General features: G+C 45.0%; 1 protein-coding gene across 4 annotated transcripts in view; it reads right to left on the reverse strand.

Moving 5' to 3' along the window:
- The window catches only part of MPHOSPH9 (M-phase phosphoprotein 9), a 311640-nt gene that overhangs the window by 62421 nt on the left and 231920 nt on the right, over positions 1-17299 (reverse strand). For all 4 annotated transcript variants that reach the window (XM_069214980.1, XM_069214979.1, XM_069214981.1 and 1 more), the window contains exons 19-20: positions 15256-15429; positions 11160-11277 (exon numbers count right to left, since the gene is read on the reverse strand). In XM_069214980.1, the coding sequence (XP_069071081.1) occupies positions 11160-11277; positions 15256-15429 (292 nt within the window). The remainder of the gene's footprint in view (positions 1-11159; positions 11278-15255; positions 15430-17299) is intronic.

The raw sequence follows: 17299 nt of genomic DNA on the forward strand, positions 1-17299 counted from the left end.
AAGCTGGACTGACCACAAAAGGGGATTTTTTTTAAGGAGGGCACGCTCCCGACATATGCAGACATTGAGAACACTCACAACATAGGCCCAGGACGCTTCCTAACCTATAACGCCATGAAGCAACTCATACACAACACATGGCGAAATGGTGACACCGAGCCCCCAACAACACCCACGCCTATCTCCTACTGTCAGATGCTGGTAGCCCAGCATCCCTAGAGTGGTATCCCTGCTTTATGGGAAATATGGGAACAGGCCAGGCGAGAGCTAGAACCAGGATGGGAAGCGGATCTACCCAGCCCGATGTCTCAGTCAGCTTGGACTGGGGAGCTCCAGCACGTGAAGAGTGTCCTGTTATCCTAGATTTCGCTTCACACAATTTAACTATTTGCACCAAACTTACTTATCCCCTCACCGTATTCATTGCATGTTCCCACACTTGTCCCACGGGTGCCCTAGATGCGAAAACCAGGAAGCCAACGTCTATCACATGGTGTGGTCTGGCCCGCTAATGCAACATGCCTGGAAAGAAATTACCTTATTAACAGGGGAACTGATGAACCACCCACTGCTTCTCACCCCCGAGTCCTGCCTACTGGCACTAGGGCCAAGGGGGATAAACAATTACATAGGTTCATAGACCTTGCCTTTGTCCTTTTCAAACGCCTCACAGCTATGCAATGGAAGGCGCCAACTACCCCAGATGTAAAAAAACAGGCTAAAAGGGCTGCAGCCATGGGCTGGAGCCGAAGCACAAGTGCTTCACTCAATGATAGGGGTGGGGCGGTGATAGAAAGTGGAAACTGGGACACTTATATTAAACGGGGCGAGGCAAAATATGACTTACATCCCCCCCTGAATTACAAAAGCCACTGTTCTCGTTGGCGTTAACTAGCACTTCCAGATCACCTTACGAGAAGGCACTATGGGGTAGGTGATATACATACTTGCACAGCTCACACCAATCGCCCAACCAGGGACAAACACAACATACAGCGAGGTGTGACTCGCTCGCTACCCTACATAACAGAGGTTGGAGCCCGGGCAGAGAAGCCAGGTCCACTAACGGGATCACACCAAGGTGCCTGGGGAAATGCCAGGGTGACACTACTTCTTCATAATCAGGACTGCCAGACACAATGGTAAATGTCGCAAGAACGCTGCCTTGATTTCCACCACTCATCGTAATTAGCATCCTGATGATGTGAGAATATACACATACGCATGCAGCAGGTAACGTCTGTTGATAAATTATACTTGTTACAGTAAGAACCTACAGTAATTTGGACTCCTTCCCCATTGTCCCCCTCTGCCACAAGCCCCCACCAAGTATACCTGATATCATGTATGTGCATCTATAATGAACGCCCAGTGATCTGCATCGTTTGATAATGTTGTAACAATTAAAATAAAAATAGATTTGAAAATATATATATATAAATTCACATTACATTACAAATAATAAACGGTGTTTATAACGGTTCCCACCTATTCCCTCAGTGCTGTGGAGGAGAAGCAATTTCGGGACAAATGGAATGGCCCAGGCAAGGACCTTACCAAAACAGGACACCACCCCCCTTCCAGAAGTGTGTCAATGCATTACACCTCCACACAGTATGAATGAATGTGCCTCTCTCAGCCTTGCAACATAGACAAGTGGGAGATCCTATGAGACCCATACACCACAGGCGACTTCTTGTATGTGTACTCTACACAGATATTTTAATTGGATCAGTCTCAATTGGGAAGATACCGCTGCTCAACTAGGGGCCTCCATGGCTCCAGTCCAATCTGGGCAGGCAGTGTAGTGGAGCTGTTAGTGACCATAGATTGATATATTTTGGAAATTTTGTGACTGGCTAAATCACCCATCAGTATCTTGCCCTCTAGCAAACTGAATTCCGGGAGATCCAAGAGGTTGTGCAGATATGGGGAGATAGCATAGCGCATGTGCAAATATTTATAGACTTGGCTGCGATGCATCACGTATTTAGATTGGAGCTCCTGAAACAATTTAAGTATACTGCCATGCATAACGTCACCCAGTGTAGAGATGCCAATCTGATCCCACCCCGAAAGCCAGTCAGCTGAGCTACCTGTGGGAGGAGGGTGCTCTGCTACAGCTGCGTCACCCGAATAAGTCACCACCCCCACCATTCTGCAAAGGGATTGTCTCCATACCTGCACCATCAGTCTAATCGCAGGTGGGAGGGCAACCATATCCTTCCCACCATATAACAGGTCGAGCACCGAGGTGTCGCCCATCACCCACCATACGGTGTCGTAGACTTGGTCATCCTATGGACTGTACCACCAGTCGTTAAGAATCTGAAAATGAGATCAAGCATAATATGATTTAACATCTGCAGTGGCAATGCTGCCGTCGAAGGTAGACTGGAAGAAAGTAAGAAGAGATATGAGGGATGTGCCTCCGCCCCACAAGAACTGACCCAGGAGTGCACTGATCTGTCAATTCCATGAGGTATGGACAGTATAGGGATAATTCTGGAGTTGGTATGAGAGGCGTGGTAGTGAAACCATGTTAAAAATGGCTGATCTGCCAAGTAGATATAGAGGCAATGGGGACCAAGACTTGACCTCCTCCCTAACATGTAAAAGTAATGGGTCCATGTTGTGGTTCCAGGAGACAGCAGAAACGGGTGAGAGGAACACCCCAAGATATTTAAACCCTCCAACCACCAATGTCAGTATCGACGCCCACCTCGTGTCGCCTGGTGATCCACCCAGTGGAAACAGCACAGCAAATCTGCCGTGCCCGGCAGGCGGAGTCGGACACAGGACCACCCCAGGGACACCCAGCGCCCCACTCCACGAAAAGTCAATCACGGCCTCTGCGGTCCAGCCTAAGTCCATGCCCCACCAGCCGCCACCAGATCGGGGGATTGAAGAGCGGCACAATCATACCCTCGTCTACCACCACAGCCCGACAAGGCCACTGAGTCTACCACCACCGACAAGCTCCTAGGCAGAACCAGACAGTCCGTGGGCGTCGCTGTAGGCCCACACACGCCGCTACAAGGCCTGCCCTGCAATGCGCCATTTGTCCAGAGCTCCATGTCTTATCTGTACTGCTTCGCTCCAATTGCAGCTGGACGGCCCCTTTGTGCGCCCCAGCACTCTGGGCGTGGATGGAGGAAATTTCAGGCATGATGTAGGCAGGCAATTGAAGGATGCTGAGTCGGCTGCAGGGAGCTCGCCTAAAGCCCGTCCGTCATGTTGGACCACTAGGCCATACAACCAATCCCCACCCCCACACCCACACAACAAAGTCTCTCTTTTCAGAGACATGAACAAGTAGAGAGTCAGGAGGCACGTGACTCATTGGTGCATAGGAAACGTGCAAATCCTCAGAGATAGACTCCTTATATGTCAGTTTTCTCCTCTTTAGAGGTGGTGGATTTTCCTTGTATTGTGGAGGCGAGCGAAGATCCTAGCTGAGGATGGATGTAAATTCAGACACCAGTCTGTTCCAGCTGCCCGATGATATAAGTTGGGTTGCACATCATTGACACCAGGGCTAAAAGATGTCTCAGAGCTAAATGCAGAATAGGCTTCAGCATGTAAGGGTTGAGAAGGTGAGTTCTGGCTTAGAGGCTAGGTGTTCACTGCTAGAGGCTTGTCTGGAGCAGATATAAGCTTGTGGTGCAGAATGGGCTCACAAACAGTGGCAAGAGCTGTCTGTTCTTGCATCTTTGGCACAGTCTCAGGGGTTAAAGTCTGCCTCATTTGTTCTGATTCCAACGGCGTGGTTTCGTGAACTAAACACCCTACTCAGGGAACTTATATGGGATGATGGTCGTAGACGCACCTCGCTCCAAATACTATGCAGGCCAACTAACCAGGGGGGTCTAGGAGTGCCAGATTTTGAGGCCTACTACCTGGCATCCCAGCTGCAATGGGTTGCCGGGAGGCTCACAGGTAAGGGTCACCTGGAGAGGTACACCGATCCAGTAGTGGAGGACATAAATCAGTTCATTGCTCGAATGACAAACAGGAAGCTCAATCCCCACATGCACAGCCTGATGACAAGAGTGGCGTCAGCATGTTGGAAGAGGTGCGTGAAAAGGAATGGCGTTGTCCCCCCGTACTCCCCGGCCCTACCCCTTGCGGTACTCACGATTGAGGCAGGTGAGAGGAACCTGGGAGGCATGAGCCTCGGAGCCTGAAGGAGAGCAGGAATAGAAACGGTGGGAGACCTGTTTCATGAGGGAGTGTTGAGGTCTTTCGCTAATCTTGTTGACAGTGGAGTCTCCCCGGGTCAGTTCCTTATGTATCATAAACTGATACATATGCTGAAAACGCACTGGATCACGGTCAACGCTGAACCGGCCACCCACAGGGTGTTGCATCTCCTATTGACTTCAGGAGATGAGTCCCATCTGATATCTAAACTATACCGAGTTCAGGTTGAGGATGCACTAGACTCCCTGCGGCCACTGAGAGAGAGATGGGGGAGGATAATCGGTAGGGAACCGTCAGATGCGGAATGGAACGGAGCTTTAGCTTACCCCCGGACCGTCGCTCGCAGCACACGACTGAGATATATACAATATAATTACCTCCACAGAACGTACCTCACCCCACATCGACTAACAGTAATCTATGGGGGAGATCCTAGGGCGTGCCCCAGATGTAAAAATGTAGACGCAAATTTTGACCACATGGTATGGACCTGTCCAGAGATCCAACTGGGGTGGGACGAGGTGATGTCCGACCTGTCGAGACTCCTTAATAAGAACCTGACTCCGACCCCTGACAGATGTCTGCTGGGCCTTGGGGATGGGCCGCCGCGGGGAAGAGTGGAGACCCGCTTTCTGAGTCTGGCACTGGTACTGTACAGGAGACAGATCGCAAAGAACTGGAAGGCACAGTTTCGGCCCCCCCGGGTTGGGTGGAGACAAGACGTTACAACATGGGCGAGAGCCGAACTCCAGGTCCTGAAGAGCGAGGAGGGGAGGGGACTGCGTCGCCACCCTATTGCACAGAAATGGGAAGTAGCAATGACAAGCTGGGACAATATAGTGAGAACAGCAGACACAGACACACCAACAGGAGTGGAGACTGGGTAAACATAGGGAGGGAGGAGATGTTGCCTCACCCTCTAGGACATGGTAAGGGAAGACACGACAAGGCCGAGATTGAATAAAAGGCGGACAACAGGGGATAGAACCCAGGACATTGAGTAACAGACAGGTTGAACCCGGTAGACGCCCCACCCACCTGAAACCAGACAAGACTATGAGTAATGACACCATATATACTGGAAAACCCAGGAAATGGCATCCCCCTGCATAAGCAACCTCCACCCCCTACACTGCCATCGTGTTTAAGTTTAAGCTGATTAATGTTTGAAATTAATTAAATGTGTTATACAGGGAGTGCAGAATTATTAGGCAAATTAGTATTTTGACCACATCATCCTCTTTATGCATGTTGTCTTACTCCAAGCTGTATAGGCTCGAACGCCTACTACCAATTAAGCATATTAGGTGATGTGCATCTCTGTAATGAGAAGGGGTGTGGTCTAATGACATCAACACCCTATATCAGGTGTGCATAATTATTAGGCAACTTCCTTTCCTTTGGCAAAATGGGTCAAAAGAAGGACTTGACAGGCTCAGAAAAGTCAAAAATAGTGAGATATCTTGCAGAGGGATGCAGCACTCTTAAAATTGCAAAGCTTCTGAAGCGTGATCATCGAACAATCAAGCGTTTCATTCAAAATAGTCAACAGGGTCGCAAGAAGCGTGTGGAAAAACCAAGGCGCAAAATAACTGCCCATGAACTGAGAAAAGTCAAGCGTGCAGCTGCCACGATGCCACTTGCCACCAGTTTGGCCATATTTCAGAGCTGCAACATCACTGGAGTGCCCAAAAGCACAAGGTGTGCAATACTCAGAGACATGGCCAAGGTAAGAAAGGCTGAAAGACGACCACCACTAAACAAGACACACAAGCTGAAACGTCAAGACTGGGCCAAGAAATATCTCAAGACTGATTTTTCTAAGGTTTTATGGACTGATGAAATGAGAGTGAGTCTTGATGGGCCAGATGGATGGGCCCGTGGCTGGATTGGTAAAGGGCAGAGAGCTCCAGTCCGACTCAGACGCCAGCAAGGTGGAGGTGGAGTACTGGTTTGGGCTGGTATCATCAAAGATGAGCTTGTGGGGCCTTTTCGGGTTGAGGATGGAGTCAAGCTCAACTCCCAGTCCTACTGCCAGTTCCTGGAAGACACCTTCTTCAAGCAGTGGTACAGGAAGAAGTCTGCATCCTTCAAGAAAAACATGATTTTCATGCAGGACAATGCTCCATCACACGCGTCCAAGTACTCCACAGCGTGGCTGGCAAGAAAGGGTATAAAAGAAGGAAATCTAATGACATGGCCTCCTTGTTCACCTAATCTGAACCCCATTGAGAACCTGTGGTCCATCATCAAATGTGAGATTTACAAGGAGGGAAAACAGTACACCTCTCTGAACAGTGTCTGGGAGGCTGTGGTTGCTGCTGCACGCAATGTTGATGGTGAACAGATCAAAACACTGACAGAATCCATGGATGGCAGGCTTTTGAGTGTCCTTGCAAAGAAAGGTGGCTATATTGGTCACTGATTTGTTTTTGTTTTGTTTTTGAATGTCAGAAATGTATATTTGTGAATGTTGAGATGTTATATTGGTTTCACTGGTAATGATAAATAATTGAAATGGGTATATATTTTTTTTTGTTAAGTTGCCTAATAATTATGCACAGTGATAGTCACCTGCACACACAGATATCCCCCTAACATAGCTAAAACTAAAAACAAACTAAAAACTACTTCCAAAAATATTCAGTTTTGATATTAATGAGTTTTTTGGGTTCATTGAGAACATGGTTGTTGTTCAATAATAAAATTAATCCTCAAAAATACAACTTGCCTAATAATTCTGCACTCCCTGTATAAAAACTAGAAAAACATGACTCTGCTACACCCGGCCAATTGGGCAACCCAAACGAGAAGAAGCGCCACTGATGTTCTATTCTTGCATAAGTTCAAAGTATAAAGGTTATCGAATAATGAAGTAGAACGCTCAAACAATGTAGACAGTAGTGATATTAACACTGTTATGCATTAACACGAAGCAAAAAAGATGGTGCTGTAAACATGATACTGTTTATTAAATAATAAAATGTTAATAAAAATAATTTTAAAAAAATAAAATAAAAAAAGTCTGCCTCATTTGAGAGCAGTGCTTGGCATCTCGTCCAGTTCAAACCATGGAAGGAGGACCCTCTGATTGTGTTTGAGGCATAGGGGGTCTTCGGTGCAGTCTGTGTCCTGGGTGCAGGTTTACTTGGGCCCTAAGGGTATGTTTCTCTTCATATTTAGAACCTTGCAAAAACAGGGACTTTAGGTTCCAAGCAGTTTGGTCTGTTTTGATCAGGGCCACTGGAATTATGCAACTATGTGGCAGTGGGGTGTGTCACATAATTATGGATTGCTGTATTTGCCATATCAGCCATCATCTGCTGCCTTATGTGCAGATTTCAACAAGAAAAACGTGTTTCTAGCCCAAACAGTTCAAAAGGTACTTAAAACACAGAAACACGTCTTGCGGTGCAGTAGAAGACCATTTGCAAAGATTGACTGGTCACTTTTCTTGTTGATTATGGCTATATTTATATGTTTAACTGGTACCAATGAGGTGCAACTTACATCCAGAAAGTGTTAACAAGTGTGAAAATGACAACAAAATTAAAAATATTGTTCTGAAATGTGCCACATTATGTCCCATAATTTGGCTTTTCTTGCTGCATAATTTAGTCAACCCTGCCGCCTAATTTTGGCCCTCTGCTGCAAACCTATATATAACATTCTCAAAGGTGAAAAGGGTTACTACCCTCCTTCAAGGTGTCGGTAAAATATTAATGTTTTGCAACCTGAATTCAGTCGCAAAACATTAATACATCCCATTTATATTCAATATTCGTAAAAAATATATTAGGACAAGACTTTGTCCTTGTGCATTTTGACTTTTGAGGCGGGATCGGGTGTCAACTCTAAACAAACAAATTTAGAAGAAAAACAACTTGTAGCATCTACAGCACTAAATGGCAAGAGTGTGCAAAGCATGAAAAATGGCTCAGTTAAAGGCCCGCTTCAGCATCGGCTTGGGCCTTTAACAAGGGAGCGGGCCTTTGATGGCCGGTATGGCCCAGCTACAACGGGCTAATAAATCTATCAGAACATTCCGCCCCCTAAGGCAGAAAGTTCTAATTGGTAAAACAAAGGCCTCTCAGAGCCCAAGGGGGTGAAACCCCCCTCGGGCTCCGAAGCCTTTGTTTCAAAGCTCTCGCTGTGAATGTTTTAAAGCTAACAGCATGTGCAGGGCCATGGCTGTTAGCTATTGAACATTTACAGCAAGAGCGGTGAAAAAGGGCTTAAGACAGCCCCTGGTTCTCCCCTGGCTTGGCAGAACTGCTTTTTGTAGTTCAGCCAAGCCAGGGGGACACAGGAAATGAGCAGCATTCACCCATAGAAGGCTGCATGTGTCCTCCTGCATGGCCTCTGCCTAAATATTATATTTTAAGGAGGCAGGGAAAAGAGAAAGGTAGATGCTGTGTATTAGGACATTGAAACGTTGAGAGCAGCGGGCCTATCCCAGTACATATAGGTCACTGCTACTCCATTGTCTTCAATGGAGCTCTCAACATTCCAGTGTTCTAATATGGGATATTACATTCTTACTGAGTTGGGACATGGTAACAGTTGCAACAGTAGACTCCAGATTGGTGAGATAGATGTGATTGGTAGCACAGGCATGACCACCACAACTGCATTAAAAACAAGCAACTTAAAAAAAAAACAGAAAAACTATGCAGAGAAAGGTACAACTAATTGGTTGCCTGTATTTATTAACCTGATAGTCTCCATGGGATCTCATAACTTACTGCTAGCAGAATGGCTCAGTGAGTTAACAGTAACTGACATCTGCTTTACAATTCAGGTCACAAGGTTAAATCCAACATGACCATGTCAGAATTTCATCCTTTTCAAGTTAGCAAGCTTCAGGCTAGATGTGCAAAAAATAGGAATTGCACTTTCCTAATTGAGATTCTTACCAAATCGCAATTAGGAAATCGCAATTCTTAATTAAATAGCTATTCCTAGCACGTTGCAATTTGGCCTACCTCATTAATATTAATAAGATAGGTCACAGTTTGAGACCCATTGGGAATGAAGGCCTTCCACAAGGATGGTGGTCTGCTGGGGTCAGCCAACCACCATGTCTGTTACTGCTTTTCAAGAAAGAAATCTTTCTATTTTTTTTTTTTTTTTAATGCAGCCCATTTCCCTTAAAGGAAAATGGGATGAGTTTCAAAGAAGAAAATCAAACGCTTAAGTTTAATTTTTTAACATTCTCAAAGGCAAAAAGGGTTGCCCCCTCCTTTGAGGTGTCGGTAAAATATGAATGTTTGGGGACCGTAACTCAGTCGCAAAATATTAATACATCACATTTAGATTCAATATTTTGAAGGGATGCTGTAAACACACCTCGTCCAAATATCGATTTGGTATGTATCCTTATTTCCAAATTGTGACTCGGTAACGTGTTACAGAATGACAATTTGGGAGTCATACATCGCAAAATTTGTGAATCAGCCGATTTGCGACAGCTAAATATTTTTGTACAGCTGGCCTTTGGTACCATCAATCTCTACAAAATAAAAGTTATTATTATTGATCCACAACTTATCAGTGGTTAAGACCATCAATGGAAATTTAATCTCCTATTCAAAAAACTAAAAAAAGAGCAGCAATAATGTAACTGTTTCCAGAGTACAGCTTAATACTGAAAAGCCCACCACTATGTGGTGAGAAAGAAGAGCGTTACCAGAATCAGAGGGGGGTTTGAAAGCCACAGATACGCTACTAGGAGGGGATACCCTCCATCTATGCATCTTGTGTAGGGAAAAGGCAAGGTCAACGAGCAGGTATCCTAATGGACTGGACTGTGATTCCAAGCAGGTATGACAACAGCAGTGGCGGCCCGTCCTTTAGGGCAGAGGGGCCACGCCCTCCCACCTTTTGCCCCTCATGAAAAGTGTCTATCAGGCTGAACAAAGGTCAGCCTGACAGATACTCTCCATGTTCAGCTCAGGCAGCCAGGAGCAGACATGCACGATTTGCGCACACTCCTGGCTGCCTGAGCTGAACTTTGCTGGGCTAAGGAGGTCACAGCTCCTATGGGCGTGACCTCCTCGGCTCAGCAAAGGTGCCTCGAGGCTCTCCCCTGGGTGACGAGGAAAGCGTCACCAATTGACACTCTCCCTGGGCGCTTCAGGTTTAAGCCCTGAAGTGCCCAGGGCAAGTGTCAATCAGTGACACTTCGTCACAGAGTGGGGGTGGGGTCAGCAGTCTCACTGACCCCATCCCACTATGTGACGAGGCTGGGACTGCTGCCTTCCCTCATAACCCTCCTGGGACCTGGAGGCTGAAGGTAAGTGTGTGTGTATATGTGTGTGATGTTTTAAATTGAATGTTTGGTGCGCGGGTGCATGTTTGAGTGTTATGAGTGTTGTTAATGGATGTGCGTGTGTGTGTGTGAAAGAATGAGAGTGTGTGTGTGTGTGTGTGTGTGTGTGTGTGTGTGTGTGTGTGTGTGTGTGTCCCGCCCGCCCCCCTCCCTTCTAAAGCTGCCGGCCGCCACTGGACAACAGGGCACATTCTCGTTAAGAAGGTCTCAGACACCCGGCTCTACCAGAGAATTAGAAATTTTAAGGATAATGAAGAGCCCAGCCATAAAGCCAAATTACACAGGAGCCTACGATATTGTATGAGCTAATGTTTTCAGTGGATGCCTCTGATGACACAGAACAGGACCTCACACTCTATTGCGAGGATACAGAATATAATGGCACCTGAAATTAAAAATGCAATGATTTTTAGCTTACTCATCAATGCATACTTCGACCAGCGATCAAACCCATGTGCATCAACACTGTATCCTGAGTAGCCCCAGCAGCAGCTCAGTGGAATGCTGCAACACTTTTAATAGCAATCCTGATGCACAAGTTGCATGCCAAAACCTACCTAAACAATGAGCTTTTTCAAAGATATGCATAGCTACGTTCAAGCCAGAAAAACTTATTAAAATGTACCTTGGAACAGAATTCGGGTTACTTAGTAGTTCACTTAATCCAGGTGAGAAATTCTCTCTTGGGGATCTCTTGGGACTATATTTGACAGATACTGGCATCAACATGATCTCTCTTTTTGCTGGAAAACAGAACAATGTTTATAGCTAAACCACAAATCTTTTCTAAACTGGAACTGCATCTATCAAAAAACTCTTTCAGACATAATTATTATTGATAAATCCACGTGGCAATGGTCTGATTACTAAACGATAGAATTTATACATTTATGTAGTTGTATAGTGCCTATTAAACCACAAAGAAAAGATGAACTCGACCATGAGAAGGGAGCAGTGCATAAATATCTGGTCTAAAGGTGGGATGAAATTAAATACACACTAGTTTAGAACAGAATGAGAATGGCATCCCTTCCACACCAGAGGCCATGTATGTCTACAACAACCTGATGCTGCACTTACTCTGAAAATAAATCATTGTCAATACACAGGTACAAAAACAGTTAAGTATTTTAGAAATTATGAATTTACCAACACGTACAATTATTCATCAGGAACGTGTGTGAATGTTTATAAATATTAACTTCTTCACAATAGCACCTCTAGCTGTCACTCTTTGGGTGTAGGAAAATGAAAGACAGATTTCAAACAGTGGACCAGTCACTGGTCCACTCCCCTGTACCTCTGACAAAGGCTGCCCTGATCTGCCCAAATTGGGAGATTCTGGTGGTAGATGGTCAGGTGTTGAGCACCCAATAATGTGAAAATTACCATGACAATACTGTATAGGACTGGAAAAATCACCAAAAGCCTAATACTTCAATGCATGTTTTAAATGTATGACTTATCTGCAAAGACCAAGGTACTTACTTTCGGTAACGCTCTTTCGGGAGGATACTCTAACCACAGAGTCCTTACCCTTAGAGTATCCCCCAGGCGCTAGACTGGATGTGAGAATTCTTTAGCAATATTCCCATGCACCACTAGGTGGCGTCATGCAGCTCCGCACTGACTCCACACCACCCCATGCACTGACATCAGTCTCTTGTCTGTTCCTTTTACGTGCCCTCAGATGCGCAGCACAAACAACTGTTAGGATCTTTTTGGACATCAAATGGCCATTCCACACAACAGGGAGGTGGGGGAGCAATGAGTATCTTCAGTTAGATATAGCATCCATTAAAAACAGCGTTACTAAAGTTGTTCTTCTGATGGATACTTCTAACCACAGATTTGTCGCCTTTAGAAAAGATACCAAAGCAGTGCCTACCAGAGGTGGAGGTTCTATGAATTGGAGTCAGAACAAAAAATCCTGCAGGACAGAGAGCAAAGTGACCTTCTTATTGGTCCTGGCTGTCAAGGCGCATTGCTTTGTGAACATATGCACCTACACAAGTCGCACTATGACAGATATCAAAAACAGACACCCATTGTGCCAAGTGAACTTGGCTCTGGTGAAATTGGCTCTCAGTCCCTCATGGGACCGTTGTGTGGCCAGTGTGTAAAGAATCTTTATGCAGAGGAGTCTTTCAACTCAACAGGGTCCCCTTTAGCACAGCCATATTTTGTCTTCATTTCCGAAAACTCCACAAAGAGTTAATCATCCACTTGATGGACTACTCAGTGTAAAATATCAAAGCCCATTTGCAGTACATCTGATTGAGCCTTTCGTCCTCCAAGAGGTGAGCTGGAGAAAAGAACATAGGTAGAGTGATCAACTGCTCTAAGTGGAAAGGAGTCCCAACCCTAAGAGAGAAGGCCATCTGAGTACTCAGCACTAATTTATCTAGGAAGAAAGCCGGTCACACAAACTGTCTGCTGTTCGCTCACGCTATGAGCTGAAGCAATCACAATGAAGAAGACAGTTTTCAGAGTCAATAGGTGTAGCGAGCAATTATGCATAGGTTAGAAGGGAGCACACACAAGAAATATCAAGACAAAGTGCCCACTACAGCTTCATAAACAGTTTGAGAGAGAACAAGTTAGTGAAACAGTTAATGAACTGCATCACAACTGTTGATTTAAACAAGGACGGTTTGTACAGGAAACAGAGAAAAGTTGAAAGAGGGAAAAAAAACTTTTGCTTTGCCCACTGCAAGGACTTGTTGGGCTAAAACCAGAACACACAAGAGAACATCTAGGTGCTTAACTTGCAATGGGTCTGTGTCCTGGGTACTACACCAGGTTACAAACTTGTCTCAGCCCCCAGCACAGATAGATTTGGATGCAGGATGTCTGCTAGTAAGGATGACATCTACCACTCCAGACATCAAGTCAAGCACAGTCAAATGCTGCCATTCAATCTCCACACATGGTAGAAAAAGTTGTGGAGGTTTAAATAAGGAACCCTTCCCTGTTGCTGAGACAGGAAGCCCCCCTGAAGAGGTAGCCTAATAAATGACAGATACTCATGCTCATTGACAAGGGGATGGAGGAGGTTAAGAGGCCAGGAAACATCAGTCATCAACACTGGGATCCAGGCTCAATCATCAAATATCACAATCACAGTTCAATGTTCTGTATTTGCTGTGGTGGAGGGAAGGCCTTGCACTTCACCATATCCAGGATTGCCCCAAAGAATGGAAGCCTCTGTGAGGGAAAAAGGCGGGACTTTGGCTCGTTTGTAGTGAAATTAAACGTTATAGATTCCACCGTCTACGGGTGGTATACAACTGACTGAGACAATCTGCTTTTAGCATCCAGTCATCGAAGTGCTGGAATATAGGAACTCCCGGTCTCAGATGATGGCCAGCAACCACTGACATCGCTTTTGTGAACACCTGCAGGACAGTGGCAAGACTGACAGGGAGCTCGTAAAATGGAAAATGTTCCTGTCCCACCTTGAACAGCAGGACGGGTACATGAAAATATGCATCTTGCAAGTCCAAAGACACCTTACAGTCTCCTTGGTCAAGAACAGATAGAATCTGAGCCAATGTGAGCACTTTAAATTTGTCCTAATGCAGGAAGAGCCAGGATAGGCCTGAGACCCCCATTCTTTTTCAGAGCGAGGAAGTAGCGTAACAATAACCCTGGCCTCTCTCTCCAAGTCTTGCACCCACTCAATGGCAGAAATGAAAAGTAAGAGTAGTTCCTGCTGCATCAGGATAGACAGATGCTACTCTGAATTTCGCTCTAGTGTAGGAGGAATGTGGGGTGGGAAAGAAATTAAATGAAGGGGTAGCCCTTTTAGACAATCTGTAAGACCCATCAGTAAGACGCAATGGATCACAAACCTGGGAGTAAAATTATGACTCCTGCCTCCCATTGTGAACCGCTGAAGATAACCTAAACTGGTTTGGTGGCCAATGTAGCAGGGAAAGAGGAGCTGGAGGACTGCTGTCCTGTGTGATGTCTACCAGCGCTGCGTTCGCCGCCCCAAAAAGGGGCAGTCTAGCTGGGAACTGTATCCAAAAGCTAATAGTGCTTAAATTTGCAGAACTGATGGCGACATTGTTTTGCAAAAGACCCAACAAATGCACTGTTGTCTTAGTATCCTTTAACCATTCCAATTCTGAGTACACTTTCTCTCCAAAAAGTCAGGACCCATCAAAAGACATCCGAACTATTCACCGGTTTAGCTAACCAGCACATTTTATCATTTTTTTTCAGGTGCATTTTTTTGTTGTGCTAAGTAGCTTACTGGACTATTTTAGTGTTTCTACTGTTTCTCACAGGCTGATTTGCTATTTTAGGAGTCCCCTGAAGAAGTGTGGGGGATATACATAGAGATCTGTATCAGTTTTTAAAATGTCTGCTTACTTTACTCATTCAAATTAATTATTTAAAAGTAAGAAAGATGATGATGACATCCAAATGTAAAAAGGCATGAAAATACCAGACAACACATTAAAGTGGTAAAGAAAAGGGCTCACTCCAAAATGATCCGAGTCAAAAAGATTACAAAAACGTGTATCTCAGAGACAAGAACTCTATAAAGCCACAGAAAAAAGGTAATTGAAAAGCTGCATGAGGTCACCAGCACTTGAATGATTTGCACCATATTTTGTCCATCACTGACATTTACCCGTACAAGAAGAATGGTCTTAAAAGTAATAGAACTAGTTCACTGGCACTTAGGCGTAACAAGTGAGTACACTTACTTGGAGTTGCAGATTGAGATGATCGTCGGTTAGAAGGAGGAAGAGATGATGATCTTTGACCACTTGGTGATCCGAATCTTCTAGTTTGCTTTTGCCCTTTATGCCTCTCTGGGGACTCGCTGGTGCCACAGGAAGGGTCGACAAATCCTACAGTACTGCGACGATTCAAGGCTTCTACAAAAACAGTATTAAAATAAATCACAATAATGAACCATTATTACATTACTGTACTGTATGTATTGAGTAACCTTTAAGCATGGAGTAAGAGGGGGAATGATTTATGGGAGGACAGGTGGGGGGTCTTTTTCTTAAAATCTGTAACTTATATGTTGGACAGAGGCTTTTGCTTGTTTTACTTATTACAAACGGACATCCTTTTTCCGATTGCCCTTTTCAGGATATTTCAATAAAGTATCTTTAGGAAAATATATATTATATTGCAGCATCATTTCAAGACTAGATTCATCCTATAGCTTACATATTTGCCTAAAACACAAGCTATGTTTGGTAAGAGAAAATCAAACCACTGCCTCCTGCATGCCAAGCTCAGTTCTCAGAGACCAATGTAAGCTACACTTATTTAAATCCCATACCAATGTTTGTCCTTGACAAAACAGTTCATGCTTTCTTCATCTGAAATATTTTAAACCTAAATAATGACATTTAGAAGTGCTGAGAAGAAGGGAACAGAGAGGAAAGCTTGTGGAGATGGGGTTTCACCACCATTTTTGGCCTGGACATGTGTGTGCTTCTTGGGCCAGGGACAGTTTAGACCACTGGCGATGCAAAAGGGCAGCCTGATTGTGGGATGATCATATGAAGTCGAACAGGCTTGTTTGACAGCATAGAACAGCGATTCTTAACCTTTTGATTTCTGTGAACCTCCACTTAATCACACCTGTAAGTCGGGGGAACTATGCAAAAGCACTTTCTTCAATTTGAACCTCAAAACAATATACAAAATACAGAAACAAACATGCATCAAACAAATGGGCACAAAATTGCACACATTACCTACTATTTTACCTAATTCATAAACAAAAATGCAAACATTGAAATTTTAATGGGAAGGTTGGAGCTTTCCAATGTTTAGTTTTATTTCTAAAAGATAAAGATATGCTGTACCATAGTATAATGCTTGGTCTTTCTTTTGCTCTGAATATATGGTCTATTTTTGTCAGCTGACACCAGTGCTTCAATTGAGGCTACTAATGGTCTACACTAGATTCTGTTTGCTGTACTTGTGCAGCTTCTATGGATCTAGCTAAGGACACTTAGGTCCTCCTTACTAGTCCGTCAGTCACTAGACCACCAGACTTGCGGATGGCGGTCGGACTGCTGCCAATGTGGCAGTCAGAGCGCCATATTTCAACTCTGGCGGTCTGGCCACAGTGAGACCGCCAGGATCAGGGATCCCGGCGGTCTGACAGTAGGTGGCGGTCCTAATCCGCCAGGGCAGCTGGGAATTACGACCTCATTCTCCGCCAGCCATTTCATGGCGGGAGCACCAAATCAAGCATTCACCATCAAATATTCACCCCTAGTCACAGATCTGGGTTTCATCTAAACTGGAATGGCATGGCAAGCAAAAAAACTTATAAATTAAACCCAGATCTGTGACTGGGGGTGAATGTTTGATTTGCTCTGCATTCCGTCCATCATCTGTTGTGTTTGAGTTTGTCGCCCCAAGTGGGAAGGGTATGCCCAGACATGGGTCCCGTGCTTGCTATGCCACCAGATTCAAGCTAGCCTGGCTAATGAAGGGTGATACCCTGAAACCGGTCCCAGGATGCTTTTTTTCTGGTCCAGGGAGGACCTGGCCTGGCAGTTCGACTGGACTGTTCCCATGGGGAACAGGGTCAAGACTGGTTTGCATATGGCCGAGTCCAAACTGGAATGGCATGGCAAGCGAAAAAACAGATGGATTAAACCCAGATCTGTGATTGGGGGTGAATGTTTGATTTGCTCTGCATTTCGTCCATCATCTGTTGTGTTTGCGTTTGTCGCCCCAAGTGGCAAGGGTATGCCCAGATGTGGGTCCTGT

This window comes from Pleurodeles waltl, chromosome 11, assembly GCF_031143425.1.
Source record: "Pleurodeles waltl isolate 20211129_DDA chromosome 11, aPleWal1.hap1.20221129, whole genome shotgun sequence".
NCBI classification, from domain to species: domain Eukaryota; kingdom Metazoa; phylum Chordata; class Amphibia; order Caudata; family Salamandridae; genus Pleurodeles; species Pleurodeles waltl.